The 15,894-nt window shown below is 34.4% G+C and overlaps 1 protein-coding gene across 5 annotated transcripts in view; it reads right to left on the bottom strand.

Moving 5' to 3' along the window:
• Positions 1-15,894, bottom strand: part of LOC138319606 (uncharacterized) — a 160,978-nt gene that overhangs the window by 49,324 nt on the left and 95,760 nt on the right. The window contains exon 1 of one of the 5 annotated variants that reach the window (XM_069262761.1): positions 12,663-12,878. The exons of 3 other annotated variants lie outside the window; for them this stretch is intronic. In XM_069262761.1, coding sequence (XP_069118862.1) covers positions 12,663-12,752 — 90 coding nt within the window. In that variant the 5' untranslated portion in view covers positions 12,753-12,878. Of the gene's footprint in view, positions 1-798; positions 973-12,662; positions 12,879-15,894 lie in introns of those variants that run through there. One more of the 5 variants, XM_069262794.1, reaches the window with a different exon arrangement.

The following is a 15,894-nucleotide window of genomic DNA, read 5'->3' as shown; positions in this document are numbered from 1 at the left end:
AGTTGACGATACTTGAGGAGAGTGATCGCACTTTGTCCTGTCAGTCACTTCTAATTATCTGCGGTATTTAAAGCCGGTGATGATGTCATCCATCTTAATGTTCCCACTCTCATCATATCATAGAAGCAACCCTGCATTATATAACTAACATGCAGCCTGCAGTGATGTGGTCAGCATTTCTTGTCATGTTAACCCATACCACAAACATAATAGTTGTTTTTCCAAATTCTATTTCATGATTCTTGTAAATATCAACTAAATTCTATAGTTTTTATAACTGAGTATTTATATACTTCTCACATATCAAGATAGTACCAGCAGTATCTTAGAATATTTATGTGACCCTCCCATGATGTTTCGGACACTGATAGGTTGTGTCAAAGGAAATGTTTTATCATTATTTTCTTCTTTCGCAATATATTTCCAAATAACAATGAGTGGACAATCCTACAATGGCAACATCGACAGTGAACATACATTAAAAAATTCTTATAAAGAACATCACATTATTTTGATGTAAATTTAAAACTTTTTGGTGTATACAAGAGCAAAGGTGTCGTGTTGTTTTTTTGTCTCGTTTACATTCATCAGCGATGTTTACATAGACTGAATGACAATATCTCCTGAAATCTGTCCGTATCCCCGCCATGGGTAGCCCGTGATGGCCAGATGTGACAAAGCTATTAAGAGAGAATTATATTTTATATTGACTATAGCGGATACATATCAGATTTATAATGAGGCTATAAATATATTGTACGGTTACATTGAATCAAGTAATGATATAGATAATATCACCTTCCGTCCGAGCAGCATCGTGACGTCTACGGGGAAGGATGAGAAACCAGATCCTTTCTCACGCAGGCGGGGTCGTTTTAGGATTCAACTTCTTGTAGACAATGTCAGAGGATGAACAAAAAGTAATTCACAATGGTACATCCAGTAATTTGATCACCACATTAAAACGCATGTATACGTTTTAGGATTCAACTTCTTGTAGACAATGTCAGAGGATGAACAAAAAGTAATTCACAATGGTACATCCAGTAATTTGATCACCACATTAAAACGATGTATACGTTTAAAGTATACATATCATCCGATATAAAAAGATCCACCCGTATTGTGTTGTCGAGCGTGTGTATCCGAGCACGACGTATGAACCTGAAACCTCGTTGTGAAATTCTTACAAAATATTCGAGGGAAAACCTCCAGCACACAAACACAGATGTGACACGGACTGAAACAGACTGTTACTGTGGACACCGCTATGTTTCCACGGCGTATGTGATCACTAGCAGTCAGTCCACAAGCAGCACAACTTAACAAATCATTCTACTTTAAACATCCTGTGACTTTACCGCACGATGTATGGTATGCTAGCCCTCGTACATATGTCTACGATAACACTCGACCGCCTGGCTTATACAATGGGATATGCTCCGAACACGAAGAAAAATTTTGATCATCCCTTCAACACAAAGAAACGGAAATGAAAACAGGGCCTTTGTGGCTCCAGGAGCGAATCACTAGAATTACAACTCTCTTCCTAGTCTTGTAACGTTACGCGCAGCAGCTTAGCTTTGTCCTGGAGGTGTTACGGTTTTTTCTGTTAGCATTGACAGCTTACACTTAATGCCAGTATTAAATTGTTGTCTATAACGTTTTCTCGTTCACGTCGTCTGCTTTGTAAAAAGTGTAAATAAGAACATGTATATAGCATGATAAGAAAAAAAACATAAAATTGTTACGATTTGATTCATAGTAAGGACGTTTTTACAGGTTTTTAAAAGTAATGATATTATATAAAGCAGACAAAGCTTTTAAAACATATGTTAAATCGCACGTGGTATACCAGTACAATTGTTGTTATATTTGCCGAAGTCAGAAAAGGGACATGTTGTTATTTAAGATCTTGTACTGGACATTTAACTGATGACCAGCTAGTGGCCACTGTTTTATTTATTTAACAACTTAAAGGTGTAAAGTATTGGACAATGGAGAAGGACTACCTAGTACATAACATCACACATTATCACGGTGTGTTTGATTAGGGATCCAGTTTATTTAATTCTGTGTAACTATAATTAGAACCGGGGATTAACGCTAGGCGAGGTGTTATTTAATACCGAGCAACATTAATTAACTCAAAATGAAATAATAATGAAGAAAAGTACGTACTTAAAATAACCGCTTGTGTTAATGGTAGTCGAGTGAACAGGCTACATCACTGCACAAATTTGATATTTTGTTGTAAATAAGTCTGGTTATAAACATGTGATGAATGCTAAAATGTTGCACACCATTATATACATGGCTTGTATTATTCAAATGACATCAGATGAATGGTTAGACGTGGTAAACTGTATTAAACAAAGACTGTTGTTAAACTGGAATAGAATAAAATGATTAAAATGGAATAAAATAACATAAAATAAATGAATCTACTAAACTTAATGTTATAAATGTATACTGTATAGGACTCTTAAATCCCTGTATAGGACTTCAAGCAAAATCCAACCAAACTCAACTATGCCAAGATTGAATTGTTGAAAAATAAATATCAGTTGAGAAAACTAGCCTAGATCTATATCAGACCGAACTGTAATAACTAACGGGACAATCTGACCACGTTCGGAGATATAAGACGTTCTGAATTTACTTATAATCTACAAAGATCCTGATAGTATCTAATATCTGTACCTTATCTATTACAGTAAACATGTACCCCGCCACACAGATGGCTTGTATCAGATACCACCCTTGGTATAAACCAGAACCAGTGTTGGGAACAAAAACACAAGATTCATGATTTCATAGAAAACTGTTTTAAGTAGTTTTCAATGTATAGCATTAACAACCAGTGGCTTTTAAGCTGTTTTATATAAAGGACATGATTAATGTAGATTGTTCACTACCATCTAAGCTTTTAGGAAATAAAACTTCCCAGTTGATTATTTCAACAAATTCTGAAAATCAGAATTTGCTAAACTATAAGAAAAAAACTTATAACGCACAATTTCATTCCAATTGAGTGGAACAAATAAATGTAAGGTTTGAAACGCTTTGTTTACAGAATTTTCCTAGGCTTCACGTCTCTCGTATTTGAATGGGGAAATCAAATTTGACCTTAGAATTATTATAGAAATACAAATCAGAAGACATGTGTTCATTTCTCGATGTAGTAAACTAAGAAAACACATACTAAACACTTGTTTAACGTACACTAGTTATCAGGCTATTGATAGAATACATGGCCGGACGTGATTTTCTTCATTATCGTGAATTCGTGCGCAGTTTCCAGCGTATCAGAGCAGCCATCGTTTGGTGGGATGATTGATTATTCGTTTCCGAGATATTTTGAACAGCTGATGAAACGATAAAACGCGTATGAAACTTCAAACTGAAATCCTCGGCAAGCAGCCTAGCAGGGTTTCACAGTAATATGACATTGATGGTTTCTCTTATGAGAGAACTGATTTCGAGAATCTTGAATTCTGAACTGACACGGACGAAATTCAGACAGGAAAATATAGCAGTTCTTAAATTCTGATAAGCACGGGAATTATTTCAAATTCAAGTTAACGCGAATAAAAACCTAGAATTTAGATACTATTTAGTATTCAAGTAATTCCAAGTAATCATCTACCAAATTAAACACAATATCAAATATAGTAAAGTATCAAATATGTTATAGAGATAATTTTATAGAAACTCATGACAATGTGTAAGAGCAGATCCAGATGAGAACATGGAGTAAGCGGCCTGTTACATTGGAAACACCCTGGCAATAGCAATGCAGGTCTACATTTGTAACCGGCTGAATAGCCTGAATCGTATAGATGAGGAAGGCGGCTATAATGGTTCTACACAAAAGTGATATGAAAGAAGGGATGCCAGCTTAAGACTCTCCGTTAAATAGTGTTTACTTTACAGACGGGCGCCTGCCAAAGCCAAACATCTTCTCTTTTATTTAAAAAGATCAGAGATAATTGAACGTATTCCTATTAATTCATTACCAGCAGATTCCCTTTTCTTTGAAATTACCTCTTTATTACTGAAAGCAAATGATGTTGTCATATTACCTTCAAAATTTGGTTTACCATTAATAACTTGAAAGGTTTTGTAAATGAAACAGGAAAAGGGAAGTGAAGTTAGCTCTCTCTAGAATAACAAAGGTTTAAATGTGAACAGAGTTTGATGATTGCTTGCAGGTGTACAGTTACCATTTATTCTTTAGTTTCTAGAGTGGCGGTACTTGTTAAAATAATTTTGAATCCAGGAGAACGTCTGGAAGGCTTGCTATATTGTCTTCTATAGCAATGTTGATAGAATACATATATGATAAAAACTTATTGCAGTCTTGTTGAGTTAGTATTTGTTTCAATGCATAACAAAAAGGCGAATGCACGTAAATTGAACAACAATATACTTAAAACACGCCAGAATACGTGTATTTGATTTTAAAGATAAGGGTTCGGCAAAGCTTTGTTGGTAATTAACCTTTTAAAGGTTAACATTTAATGTAAAGGAACATTTTCATGTTTTTTTTTCTTATTCTGCTTTAATTTTTTTTTCCACTAAATTATCTAATGCACAAGTTAATATTTGCCGACAATAAATGACAACAGTAATATCATGGTCATGCTCGTAGTATATTTTGCTACAATATTTAAGTGCTTGTTAAGTTTTTTTGTTTCCGGAAACTTTCAAGTACACCGGATATTGGTACTAGGACAAGTATATATGGCTCGCGAGAGTATCATAGAACCTACAAGTTAAACGATCTATCAGATAGATAATGTCAAACTTAATTTCAACAGGAATTTAATATATGAAAAATAAAGAACATGATAACCTTAAAATCAGACCGGACGTTCTAGAATCAAAGACCGTTTTTAAATAGGAAGAAAATGCGTTTCAGTTATAAAGTCTATTTCCTGTTAGGATATCATTCTCATTCAAGTCATATATAAGCATGATTAAAACGCGTGTACGAAGATATTCTCGAGTAAGGACAATTAACATAAAACAGATTTTGATTTGGTTACATGTTATCACATTCCTTCTAACAAGCTTTTCGTTTTCCATGCACCTCTATCGATGCTATGTTGCATTTGGATAGAGAAATATAATTGAATTATGCATAATTATATCTCATAATCAAAACCTTGTTTTGGATGTAGACAGAAATAAAGAAACAGTTTAATGGTACATTAATATAGCACAGAAATTATGATTAATACAGAAACTTCATTATCCGCTTATCAGCATTTACAATCAACATTCGTGCTAGATATACTCTTTAGTTAAAGATGCTCCACCGCCGACAGACCAAAAATGATATTCATCATGTGAACAATAGTTGGTGTTTAATCGTGTATATAAAAGTCTAATAAACACAAAAATAATATAAAATAATTTATTTTGCCTTTGGTACATGTGCATTCAGTAGTTCATTTCATATAGGATATAGTGGTACGGATTTTTTTCGGGATGCAATTAATTATTTTTCATATTTTTAACTTGAAGTAAAATTAGAAGCTCAAATTTTTCACTGGTGGTAATGGTGTAAAGTAAGTAACTTTTGTAACTGAAGGAAAATACTAAATCGTCTACTCCTGTTTTTAATAGTGAAAAAATACCATTTGTCAACGGTGGAGCATCTTTAATATAAAGTTTAGAATTTATGGATTCATTTCAATGACGATGTCATGAGAATGGAAAACAAATACACATGTTTCTGCAATGTCATTAATAGCTCGACTTTTATATATTTATATTTCAATAAACAAATATTCTTCAGCCGCAATCCTTACGCTCTGTGTATACAAATTGAGTCATGATGAAGTGTAATGAACATTGTAGCATGCTTATTAAAAGCTTTTTTGCAGGTAGTATCGTCGTCCGCTATACATGTTTTCAAGATTTTTTTTCAACATTATTAAAGTTGTAAAATATCACCTGGATATTTTATTAGAAAATTATCCATGTGCTTACTCAAATCAAAGTCATATACTCTAGATACGATCTAGAGTGACGAGGTTAAAGAGACAGTGTCCCATACGTGTTCATATATAACCACGCGGTCTTTGACATCGGAGCAATGAAAGTTCCATAAGAAAGCTCTATGACGTCATACAGTGCCTATTTTTGACTCCGAAGTTCTTTATTTCTGAAGGGGAGCATGAATATTAAGTAGGATAGTTTAAGAGGTCTAACTTCAGAATGTCGGTGTTGAATGCTTTATAAATATTTGTTAATATGAAATATTAAAATACATTGAAAAGGATAGATATGATAAGTTTTTGCATAAGTTAAACATCATTAATTTTACGGAGTGTAGAGTGACATACTTAAAGAACATCAACATGTTAAGTGCATGTACAAAGATCAAGTTCTTTCTAATGGTTCCCTTGGCCATTCTGGCCTTGCTGTCCGATCTTATCAGTAAAGATAAAAACAATATAAATATTCATAAGTCAAACCCAGTAACGATGTAAGCAAAATTATTTCCCGTCGTAAAAAGTACATTTTATCTCACAGATATGTCATTCTTTTTTGTTTGTGGAATGACGAATTTCAATATTACGACCTCTGAACTAATCCCCGCTGCTAACAAATTATACATCACAGTTTTGAATATACTGTACTTCTAAACGAGTAAATTATTTACTGGTACTTCTTCTCTTCTATTTTGCTCCGAAGCTTTTATCTAGGAAGCCCAAATAGACTAAGTGGGGAACAGCTACTTTATGAAGGATATACAGCAATACAGAACACAGGACTCGACATCTTTTGTAAATACACAACGAGAAGAAGTGAGTCTTATCGGAGATATGAACCATTGAAATTTACTTACAAAAAAAGAAATTGAGGTGGGTAAATAAATGATCAGTTTATGTTAGAAATGTTGAATATTACTAAATTAATAATCCCAGATTTACTTCACATCATTTTCACCGCTGGATGTTAAGTAACACTATGGGACGGAGTCGTACACGTAGCTCTGTCATCTGCCGTCCGCCGTTCAAAACAACGGCATCGCAGCTAACAAGAAGAGTTTATACTCTCTACAAACCGGACACCTGTATAAACCGAACAAATAAACTGGTCCTGTTAAAATCCGGTTTAGACAAGTTATATTATTTGTCTCTAGAAATCCATAAGTTATGATCATAGTTGTAAGATATGTATGCAGACATAGCCATATATTTCTATAAAATATGAATTGATATAAATGTAATATTTCAATTACAATGCTCGTCAGCCACCATTCCCATCTCAACACAATTCAATGAAAATGTAAAAACAAAACAATTACTAAGGATATATCAATAACACATGTCCCTAATTAGCAAAGTTATTTTTATCATAATTTGTCATTCAAGCTTAAGTGACTAGTTACAGACTTTCATTTTTGTGTAATATCTTTTATTAGCAATACACAACTGGAATAATGATGTTCTAAGTCAATAATTACATGTCATATTGAAGATTTTGTGTTCATTAAATTTTAATTACAACAGCGCAGATGTATACTAACTATAGACCGTTATGAGAGCGATAACAGACAATATACGCCCGGATAGACACATAGAGTCTACCTCCTTACACATTTTACAAATTACATTCATCTTTTATTGTCAGTTTGAAGTTTGGCAATTTCCTGTTTGGAATAAAGTCAATCCTTGATCGATCGATTGCACCTGGGCCGCCATTGCGCGAGGTCAAAGGACAACCGGAGAGAAATCAATTTCTGGCAAAAAATCTTCCTCGCACCATCAAACATCCTAATACATTCCTCTTTATTCTGTGTTGTCTATATGAACAGTTATATATAGTAATTACTTTTCTCGTATACTGCCCTGTAGCATCATGAACGTTGTTAGATCATTTTCAACTATTTAAAACATTATCCGTATCATTGTTTCGCACAAACCACATGCAGTTAGCAAATTAATGGTTAGCCTACATTTATTTATTGATCACAAGATTTTTCATGCACCAACCTGTTATAATAAATAGTGATTTATACATGTATATTTACTTCCAATTCAACATATAAAGTTCAATTTAAGAATGAGTAATACATATACATTATATAATGCAATATACATAGAGAATATATCACATATTAGTAGATAAATTGGTCAATGATAACTTGTAGTTACATATGTAAGATCTGCACAGTTATAATGCACTAAAAGTATACTAATGATAAAGTCTGTGCCATCAAACTTTAAATAAAAGATGTTGTTGTATACAGCTACATCTCCAAACATAACAGTGCAGGTAGCTTCAGAGGAGTAGCATTATCGTATTTACTCCATAACGTTTAGCAAAATCCGGGTTTTTATTAATGAAGCATATCGTCCATCGCATCTCATAGCACCAAAGATCAAATTCATATGAAATTGTTTAATCCTAGTATTTTTGTTAAGGAATTATAAAATCGGTTTTTATATACGTTGTATGACTGAAAGTTGAAGTAAATCGAGAACTCGAGAACGTCACCATTAATTCTAACAACATTTTATTGCAAAACAACAAAATCGTTAAACAAAGCCATCACCGTACACTGGCTATCAAATGCCAAAGTTCGCAATTCAATTGTTGTAAAAAGACATACGATTTGTAGATCATGAAATTAGGGAATATATCCCAAAAGAAGCAGTTTGCTCCTTGTAGTTCCACCTTCGTACCATAAGTATAAGAATTGACATTATCTCTTCTGTCGCTCTCCGTACCATAGCATGGTGATTAAATACGAGGGGAAACACTGGTCTCTTTATGGTACCAAGGTTTAGCGGAGGGTTTTATAGCCCAGAAATGTCGGCGATAAAGGTATTTTGTGAGGAAGGCTTATTAAAACCATTAGATAAAACCCGGCTGTTTTACGGCAGGTGGTGTACGAACACAAACGGTATAAACTTTCGCCGTTGATGCTCTTCAAAGCATTACAGAGTGGCTTTTTATGTCCTTAACCTCGACTTGGCAGATCGAACATGTCCAATTAGGTCAGATATAAGTATCGTGGATGGATACCCAAAAGTGTACTCTATTGTAAAATTGTAAACATGCTTTTAAAACCGAATATAAATTCTGATGACAAATTTTCCATGAACAATGTAATAATACTGGACGCTAACATCAAAACATAAACGGCTGTAATAGCATTTTTCATGTACAAATTAACCTCTCGATGAACTTGTAAATGTTTGTTTTGGAAATAATTTATTGCCAATTGCGATACTGATGTGGGCCCGACCTACCAAATGAAATGTTCTAAAATGTGATGAGAAAAGCACAAAAGAATCCCAAAACAATTATTAGTGATACTTATTAACATATCCATTCAGTGATTATAAAAAAACACCTGATGTAACAAAAATCAGAATCTGGATGATTCAGCCCACAAAAATCAGAATCTGGATGATTCTGAAAAGTATCTTCGTTAGAGCAATTGCATGTGTATGATGTGAGTTTTTTTTCGAACCATATTCTTAAGATTTTAGACTTTATAATTTTTGAGTGATTTGCTTTCTTTTAGGCAAACATCAATTGACAAAAGAAGAAGAGGTATATATACAAAACACGATAGCGAAGCCAAGAGTCCCAAATATAACTTCAATACTCAAACTTAAGTCAATATGAGTTCGAACATCTATCATACCGGAGACTATAAAGAGACAATATGTGTGTCGGTAGAAAGGGTCTACTTTGTAAAGTACGGCAGTACACCGCCAGCTTTAATAACCCGTTTTGATATCTAACATTAATATCACAATCTGTTTAACAAAAGTGTGTATTTGTGTAAACTTGATCCTGAATAAACCTCGTCAAGACCGGCTGACCATGTTGTTATTCAAACTCAACAACTTTGTGTCTTCAGTAGCCCTTATCGCCCTGCGTTTGTAAACACCCTGTTGACATTGATCAAATATAGGTACAAAGCTCTCGACGTACATGGAAGAGATTTATTATAATTCCGGAACGGATTCGGAATCCGGATCATGGAATTCACTGTCATTTTGGTTTACTTTTATAATTCGTAATACCAGATAGATATCGACACAGCATTTGTCTATCTGTCATTGCCAATGCACGCATTCACATTTCTTTGACTTTAATTATTTATCACAATGCTCGAATTCAAATCAGTGATTTAAAATGCATGTGCTGTCAAATCGTCTTTTATCTGTACACATGTCTACCATCACAATTCAAAACCAACAAAAGTGCATAAATTGAGAAGTGAAATTTTATATCAATGTATTTACAGAAAAAAGTGGTGCCTAATTGTACCAAATTGTACAACAATTATATAACGTATAGAAATCTATCCACATTTAAAAAAAAGAGAGATTTCATTGTGAAGCCGTTTCGTGAGTTCGAATGTTTAGTGAAACCATAAGGCTAATGTGTTCTTAACATGAGTTGACTAAACTGGAACTCTGAATAGACAGACAAACTTAACATGTAAGCCAATGTTGCATATGGAATCAACAGAAAACGGCAGTGTTCCACTCGTATCACTGCAACTAAATATATTACATAATTATTTGTATCTTTCAAAGATAAAGCAAAAAGAAAAGGAGAGCATAGATTCATAGGGTCTTTATTTTCTTTTAATCTTTCTAAGATCTCTTTTAAAACCCACCATTTCAAAATACCACTTTATGTAATAGTTTTATTATGTTATCTTCAAAATTTGCTTTTTTTTCACCCAGTCATTACTGTTTTATAGATATATGAAATGTATTTAGCGCATGGGTGGAACTGTTATAGAAACTATGATAGTTTGCTTAGATTACGATGTTATACACCTCATCTTACTAAAAGGTTTAAGCATCATTGAGTGATATTATATAAAAGATAGTGACAACGAAAATATCATTTTTCAAACCCATTTTACAACTTGCTTTGCAATATTCGTAATTACCGATCACATATAAATGCATCACCACATTGTAAAAATATATTCCAAAATATTTTCTATTTGGTATGTTAAGACATTTAAATCGGTCGTTAGGTATAAAAAGAAGAAATAAATTAACCTTATTTATAATCACGTTTATACTGAAATATTTGTAACTACATTGTATGTTGAAGGGGAATTATTTGTATATTTCTGCAACTAGACGACTGTATAGAAATCCCTCCTATTTAATAGAATTCAGTCGAGTCATATATAATGATAAATGCCTCCTTAGTTATCCTCTAAAGCCTACCTAAAATCTGGGGTCAGTTTTAATAAAACGTCGTGAATAATGCTGTACTTTTATTATCAAAATATTTCGAGGTAAATTGTCCCAGTGACCGCCCTTCTATTGTCGGTACTTAACATGTGACAAAGTCGTTAAATACCTGCCAGGTGACCATCGGGACAGGGTAACATTAGGTTGTTGTTCGGTAGATAGATGTTTGATAAAGATTCAAATTAAAACACGAGTACAGCAAGAGTGAATAAAGACCGAGGGATACCGAAAACACCTACTTTCTCCTTTCTCAAGTTCAACCAAACTCTTGTTATGAGCGCTTGCCACATAATAGTAATCAAACATATAACTGAAAGAGATTAGTTCTAACAGGAATTGACGTCATCATAAAAATGTACTTTTGACAAGTGTCTCGTTTGAAAATATCTCTTTTCATTAGAAAATGATATTGAAGGGAAGCTGTTTGGTACAAGTGGTACTTCCTGGAAAGTTACGATCTCCAATAACTTCTAGAGCCCGAGGGTGACTTTATTGCTCTATCTGTCAGAGTTATAGAGTCGATCGACCGACATGTTATTACGTCATCGTTAAAGTTACTCGTCTAAATACTGACATTAGAGCAGGGGAGTACCTTCTTCTTGTCGCTTGAAAAGAAGCCAGAAGACATAAAGTACCCCTTGAAAACTAATTCAGTTCCAAAATCATCAAAATCTGCGCAGGCTATTAGAGAAACACATGTTCCAGCACCATCAATCGGTAAAATGGCGTACAGTTTTTAATGATAGCTTTCCTCCTCGCCCGCCGTATAACTCGAGAGATACTTTTCTCAGTTTTCTGTTAAAAGATAGTGATAGTTGACAATTACAATACATTTTATCGGTGCTGTCATGAAATTTCTTTGGAGTAGATATCAGAAACGCATATATATCAGCAACGTAACTAGATTCTGATGTAAGCCTATCTGATCTAGCTTTTTCACAATGGCGTATTTTTTACGAACTTATATGTAATTTTCTCAGTATATTTATTGGAGCACTCGTTGATAGTGCAGCGGTGAACCAAGGTCACATGTTTTCAGTTAAAAGTCATCATTAAAGGAAACACTACATTTTTCGCCAATTAATAAAATTAATATATATGTTGGCTGTTCAGGTTGAACTCTTACATAAATGTCTTGTATTTGCTGCCTGTGTCAGTAAGTAGATATCTAACATTAATTTCCAGACTTTGCCTTTCCCTTATATACTTTACTTTTACCGTTAGATGTTCCCCTGGCTGATCTCTAAAGCGAAAAACAACAACATTTGGATCATTGAATATTTTTTGTGGAGACTTCAACTTGTTACCCAAGAGGACGTGTCAATCAAAATGGTGTGACATTACGTAATAAGAGAGGATAGAGATCTGTTTGTCTGTGAGAAAGGGAGGTAATTTACTTACAGATGTTAATCCGTCACCTTCCTCCACGATATCTTCGAGCTGTGACGTCTCCATGGTAACGGTCGGAATGAGCTGTGACTTTCCTGGCATTGTGGCGACTCTTGGGATACGTTTTATATCAAATACAGTCTGACATTACATCCGTATACAGGTGTCGTTTAATTACAGCACGAGCTCTGGTAAATCCCAAATCACCTATGGCACTATTACTAGAGACTGTTTGCTAGTCGACCCGCACGACAGGTGAAATTTACAATCATTCAAAGTAATTTAAAACACACGTAAGAGGAAAAAAACGCGATTATCACGGACTATTTTGAGTTTTGTGCACCAAATTTAATTAAGCGGAGATAAAATAGCTGTGGATAGCTGATACACTTCTGACAATTTCAATTACCTATACATCTGTTTTCAATACATTTGTATTTGTCGGGATTTCTTGCAGTAATTACTGGATGTAATTTTCTGTTCGTGATAATATCTCTTAACCAAAAATATATAATTTCCACGTCGTCCGTGTCAGAGAATGAACGTTAAGCTTGATTACTAGAAGCATTCATCCTTCATAACACCAACCGAACAATAAAAGCAATCTGATAAATGGATACCAAACAACCAGAAGACTGTCGGAGAAAAAGTTTTAAGGTAACTTCAAAATTTCCAGCATTAGTTAATAATTAACAGCTCTCTAAGACGTCTGTTGAATACGAGACATGATACAACTATTGTGGGACATAGTATTTCTGATGACTTGCAACGAAGCGGATTGACATGAAACTAAAACTCCCAGAAAGAAATGAACGTAAAACACTTCTACATCCAATGTCACGTTATATCCCGAGCTCCGATTCTTCCAATCATTGTATCCAAAATGATAACATTCGACAAGAGACTTCCGGACGAATGCTACAATTTAATAATAGTAGCAATAGATACTGGGGAATTCGCTCTAATCAGTCCAGGGGTCAGTATGATACCCGACAATAGTGACCTGTAAAAGTTTACGAGACACCCGAGATATCGATATGTCCTGTTGGCTTGTTCAAACGTTGCCCCGGGACATCCAATAGCCGAATCAGCCGCGGGTTAATCGTACAGTCCAAACGTTTCACTGGACAAGATTGTTGATACTCGAAGACTTGAGGTTTCCAACACGGTAACACTGTGGTGCCGTAATAAAGAGATCTTTCCAGTTGATTAGAGTCGAACTAGATCTATCGCGTCATATTAAACAACTGACAATGGTACAGTGCTCTCAACATATCTCACGCACCAGTCGGATAAAAGGCATCGACACTTTAATTTATATTAATGTGTATAAATATATACAAATGTACAGGCGACAATATGTAGACGATCGACAAAAGCATTGTCGATTTGACGGATAGTACTGCTAAGTCACTATAACCTTTTATCTAAATAAATTGTATGACCACGATAAAAACAATTAGTTTATCTTTCCGTTAAGGATAATATTTAATTGGAATGCATCAAATTTGGTGGATCAAAGAGGGAAAACATCGTTCTGGCTGCATAAATACTCTATATAAATCTAACAGTAATTCAGAAAAGTTCGACAATTACTTTAATTTGTTTCGTTTAAATGTCACACAGGTTGTCATACCTCGATGGGCGTATTTCTTTTAGCCGTTGGTAAAGGTGAGCGCGGTGGGAACCACGTGGTCATATTTTTCATGGCTCCAATACACGTTCAAACAATTTAATAGCATGACACTGAAGAACCGTCTCTATTGCCGACAGATTAAACTCTCTTTAACACTATAAGACGACGTCCATCTGAATAGTAGAGTTTTTATTACCGACCTGCCAAAGGCTTATACACAGTTCAATATTGACCTGAAGACTACTTGAGGTATCTTACGTTTCAAACAGCTAAATTATGACATGGGCATGTGAAGAAATTACCGTCACAGAATAAAAACACTTTATAGAAATAGCACAGGCTTTGTCTTCAATAAACACTTATCCCATACAGAGAGGGAGCTGTCAAAGAAGACAGGTATTTTTATTTACCATTTCTAAAATATTTACAACTATTATTTTCCTTACGCACCTGTTAGACCCCAGACAAAATCCTATTGAAATGACATGTAGCATTTCATGATTATCCCCGTTAAAGAACTTTCACGATCAATTTGCAATAAATTGATCGTGTAATTCTACAACAGACTTACAAATTGATAAACAAATTAGGCAAGTCCAGGTTTGTCCTGCCTTCAGAAGAAATATAAAGAGCAATTATATTTAGTTTTATCATTAACAGGCAACAAGCCAGGGAACATATAACTTTACCTATTCCATAGCATGCACGGATCCATAAGTAAGTTAACATTTGTTGGGGAACATCGCGAGAGCGTACCGTGAAACCCCTACTAATTGGACGGTTTCCGTGTGCATGCGGACGAGTTCGGACGGCGTGAGATTACTGGAATCATGTACGCTTACATTCTCCTGTATCGTTAACCGTAACGTCTTAAAAACAGCAACAAAGTCTGGTTATTAATATCATATGAGGTATCCTCGAATAATGCATTTGCAGCTCTGGAAAAATGCAATTACTACCATTGAGAATCACAAATGTTTCCATTCCAGCTCTTTGTTTATCATGATAAAAACAATGGTGAAAAATATCCCATTCTAATCAGCTGTTTACTGGTTATTATCAACCAAAGGCATTAAGTTATTATCATGTATACATGTTTGTCATTACAATTGATCTTGAATGCATTTCCCTAGGATTTGAAAAGGAATTCTTATGAGTACTGTACAGTATATCTGACTTATCTTGGCTAATTTACTGCATGCATCCTCGACAAGCTAAGTCAAACAAGTTTCTTGAAATCCCTTCAGTCTGTTACTTTAAGCACTAGTCCGATGCCAACGACTAGTAATTTTACGGCCAGCCTAGTACCAATTGTAATGAACTAGTTCGAATGGACTAGTGGCTCTCCACCTGATTAAAATTGATAAATACTATATTTTTCAGCAAATTTTGAGTGCATTCTGTATAAAATTATTTCATTCCAAATGACTAGAAGCGAAACCACAACGTCACAGACTGTCCCTTGTCTGAAAGGGGATGAGGTTATATTTAACTTTCTATACAGCCAACAACATTCTCTTAGAAAACTGAAAATTCTTTAAAACTTAAAGAAGAAGAAAACCCCCAACATTTTCTCATTATCTATTACTCACAATTTCATAAAAAATA

This window comes from Argopecten irradians, chromosome 1, assembly GCF_041381155.1.
Source record: "Argopecten irradians isolate NY chromosome 1, Ai_NY, whole genome shotgun sequence".
Lineage (NCBI taxonomy): Eukaryota > Metazoa > Mollusca > Bivalvia > Pectinida > Pectinidae > Argopecten > Argopecten irradians.
Note: the sequence above shows the minus strand (reverse complement) of the source record. Positions and strands in the feature narration are given on the sequence as shown.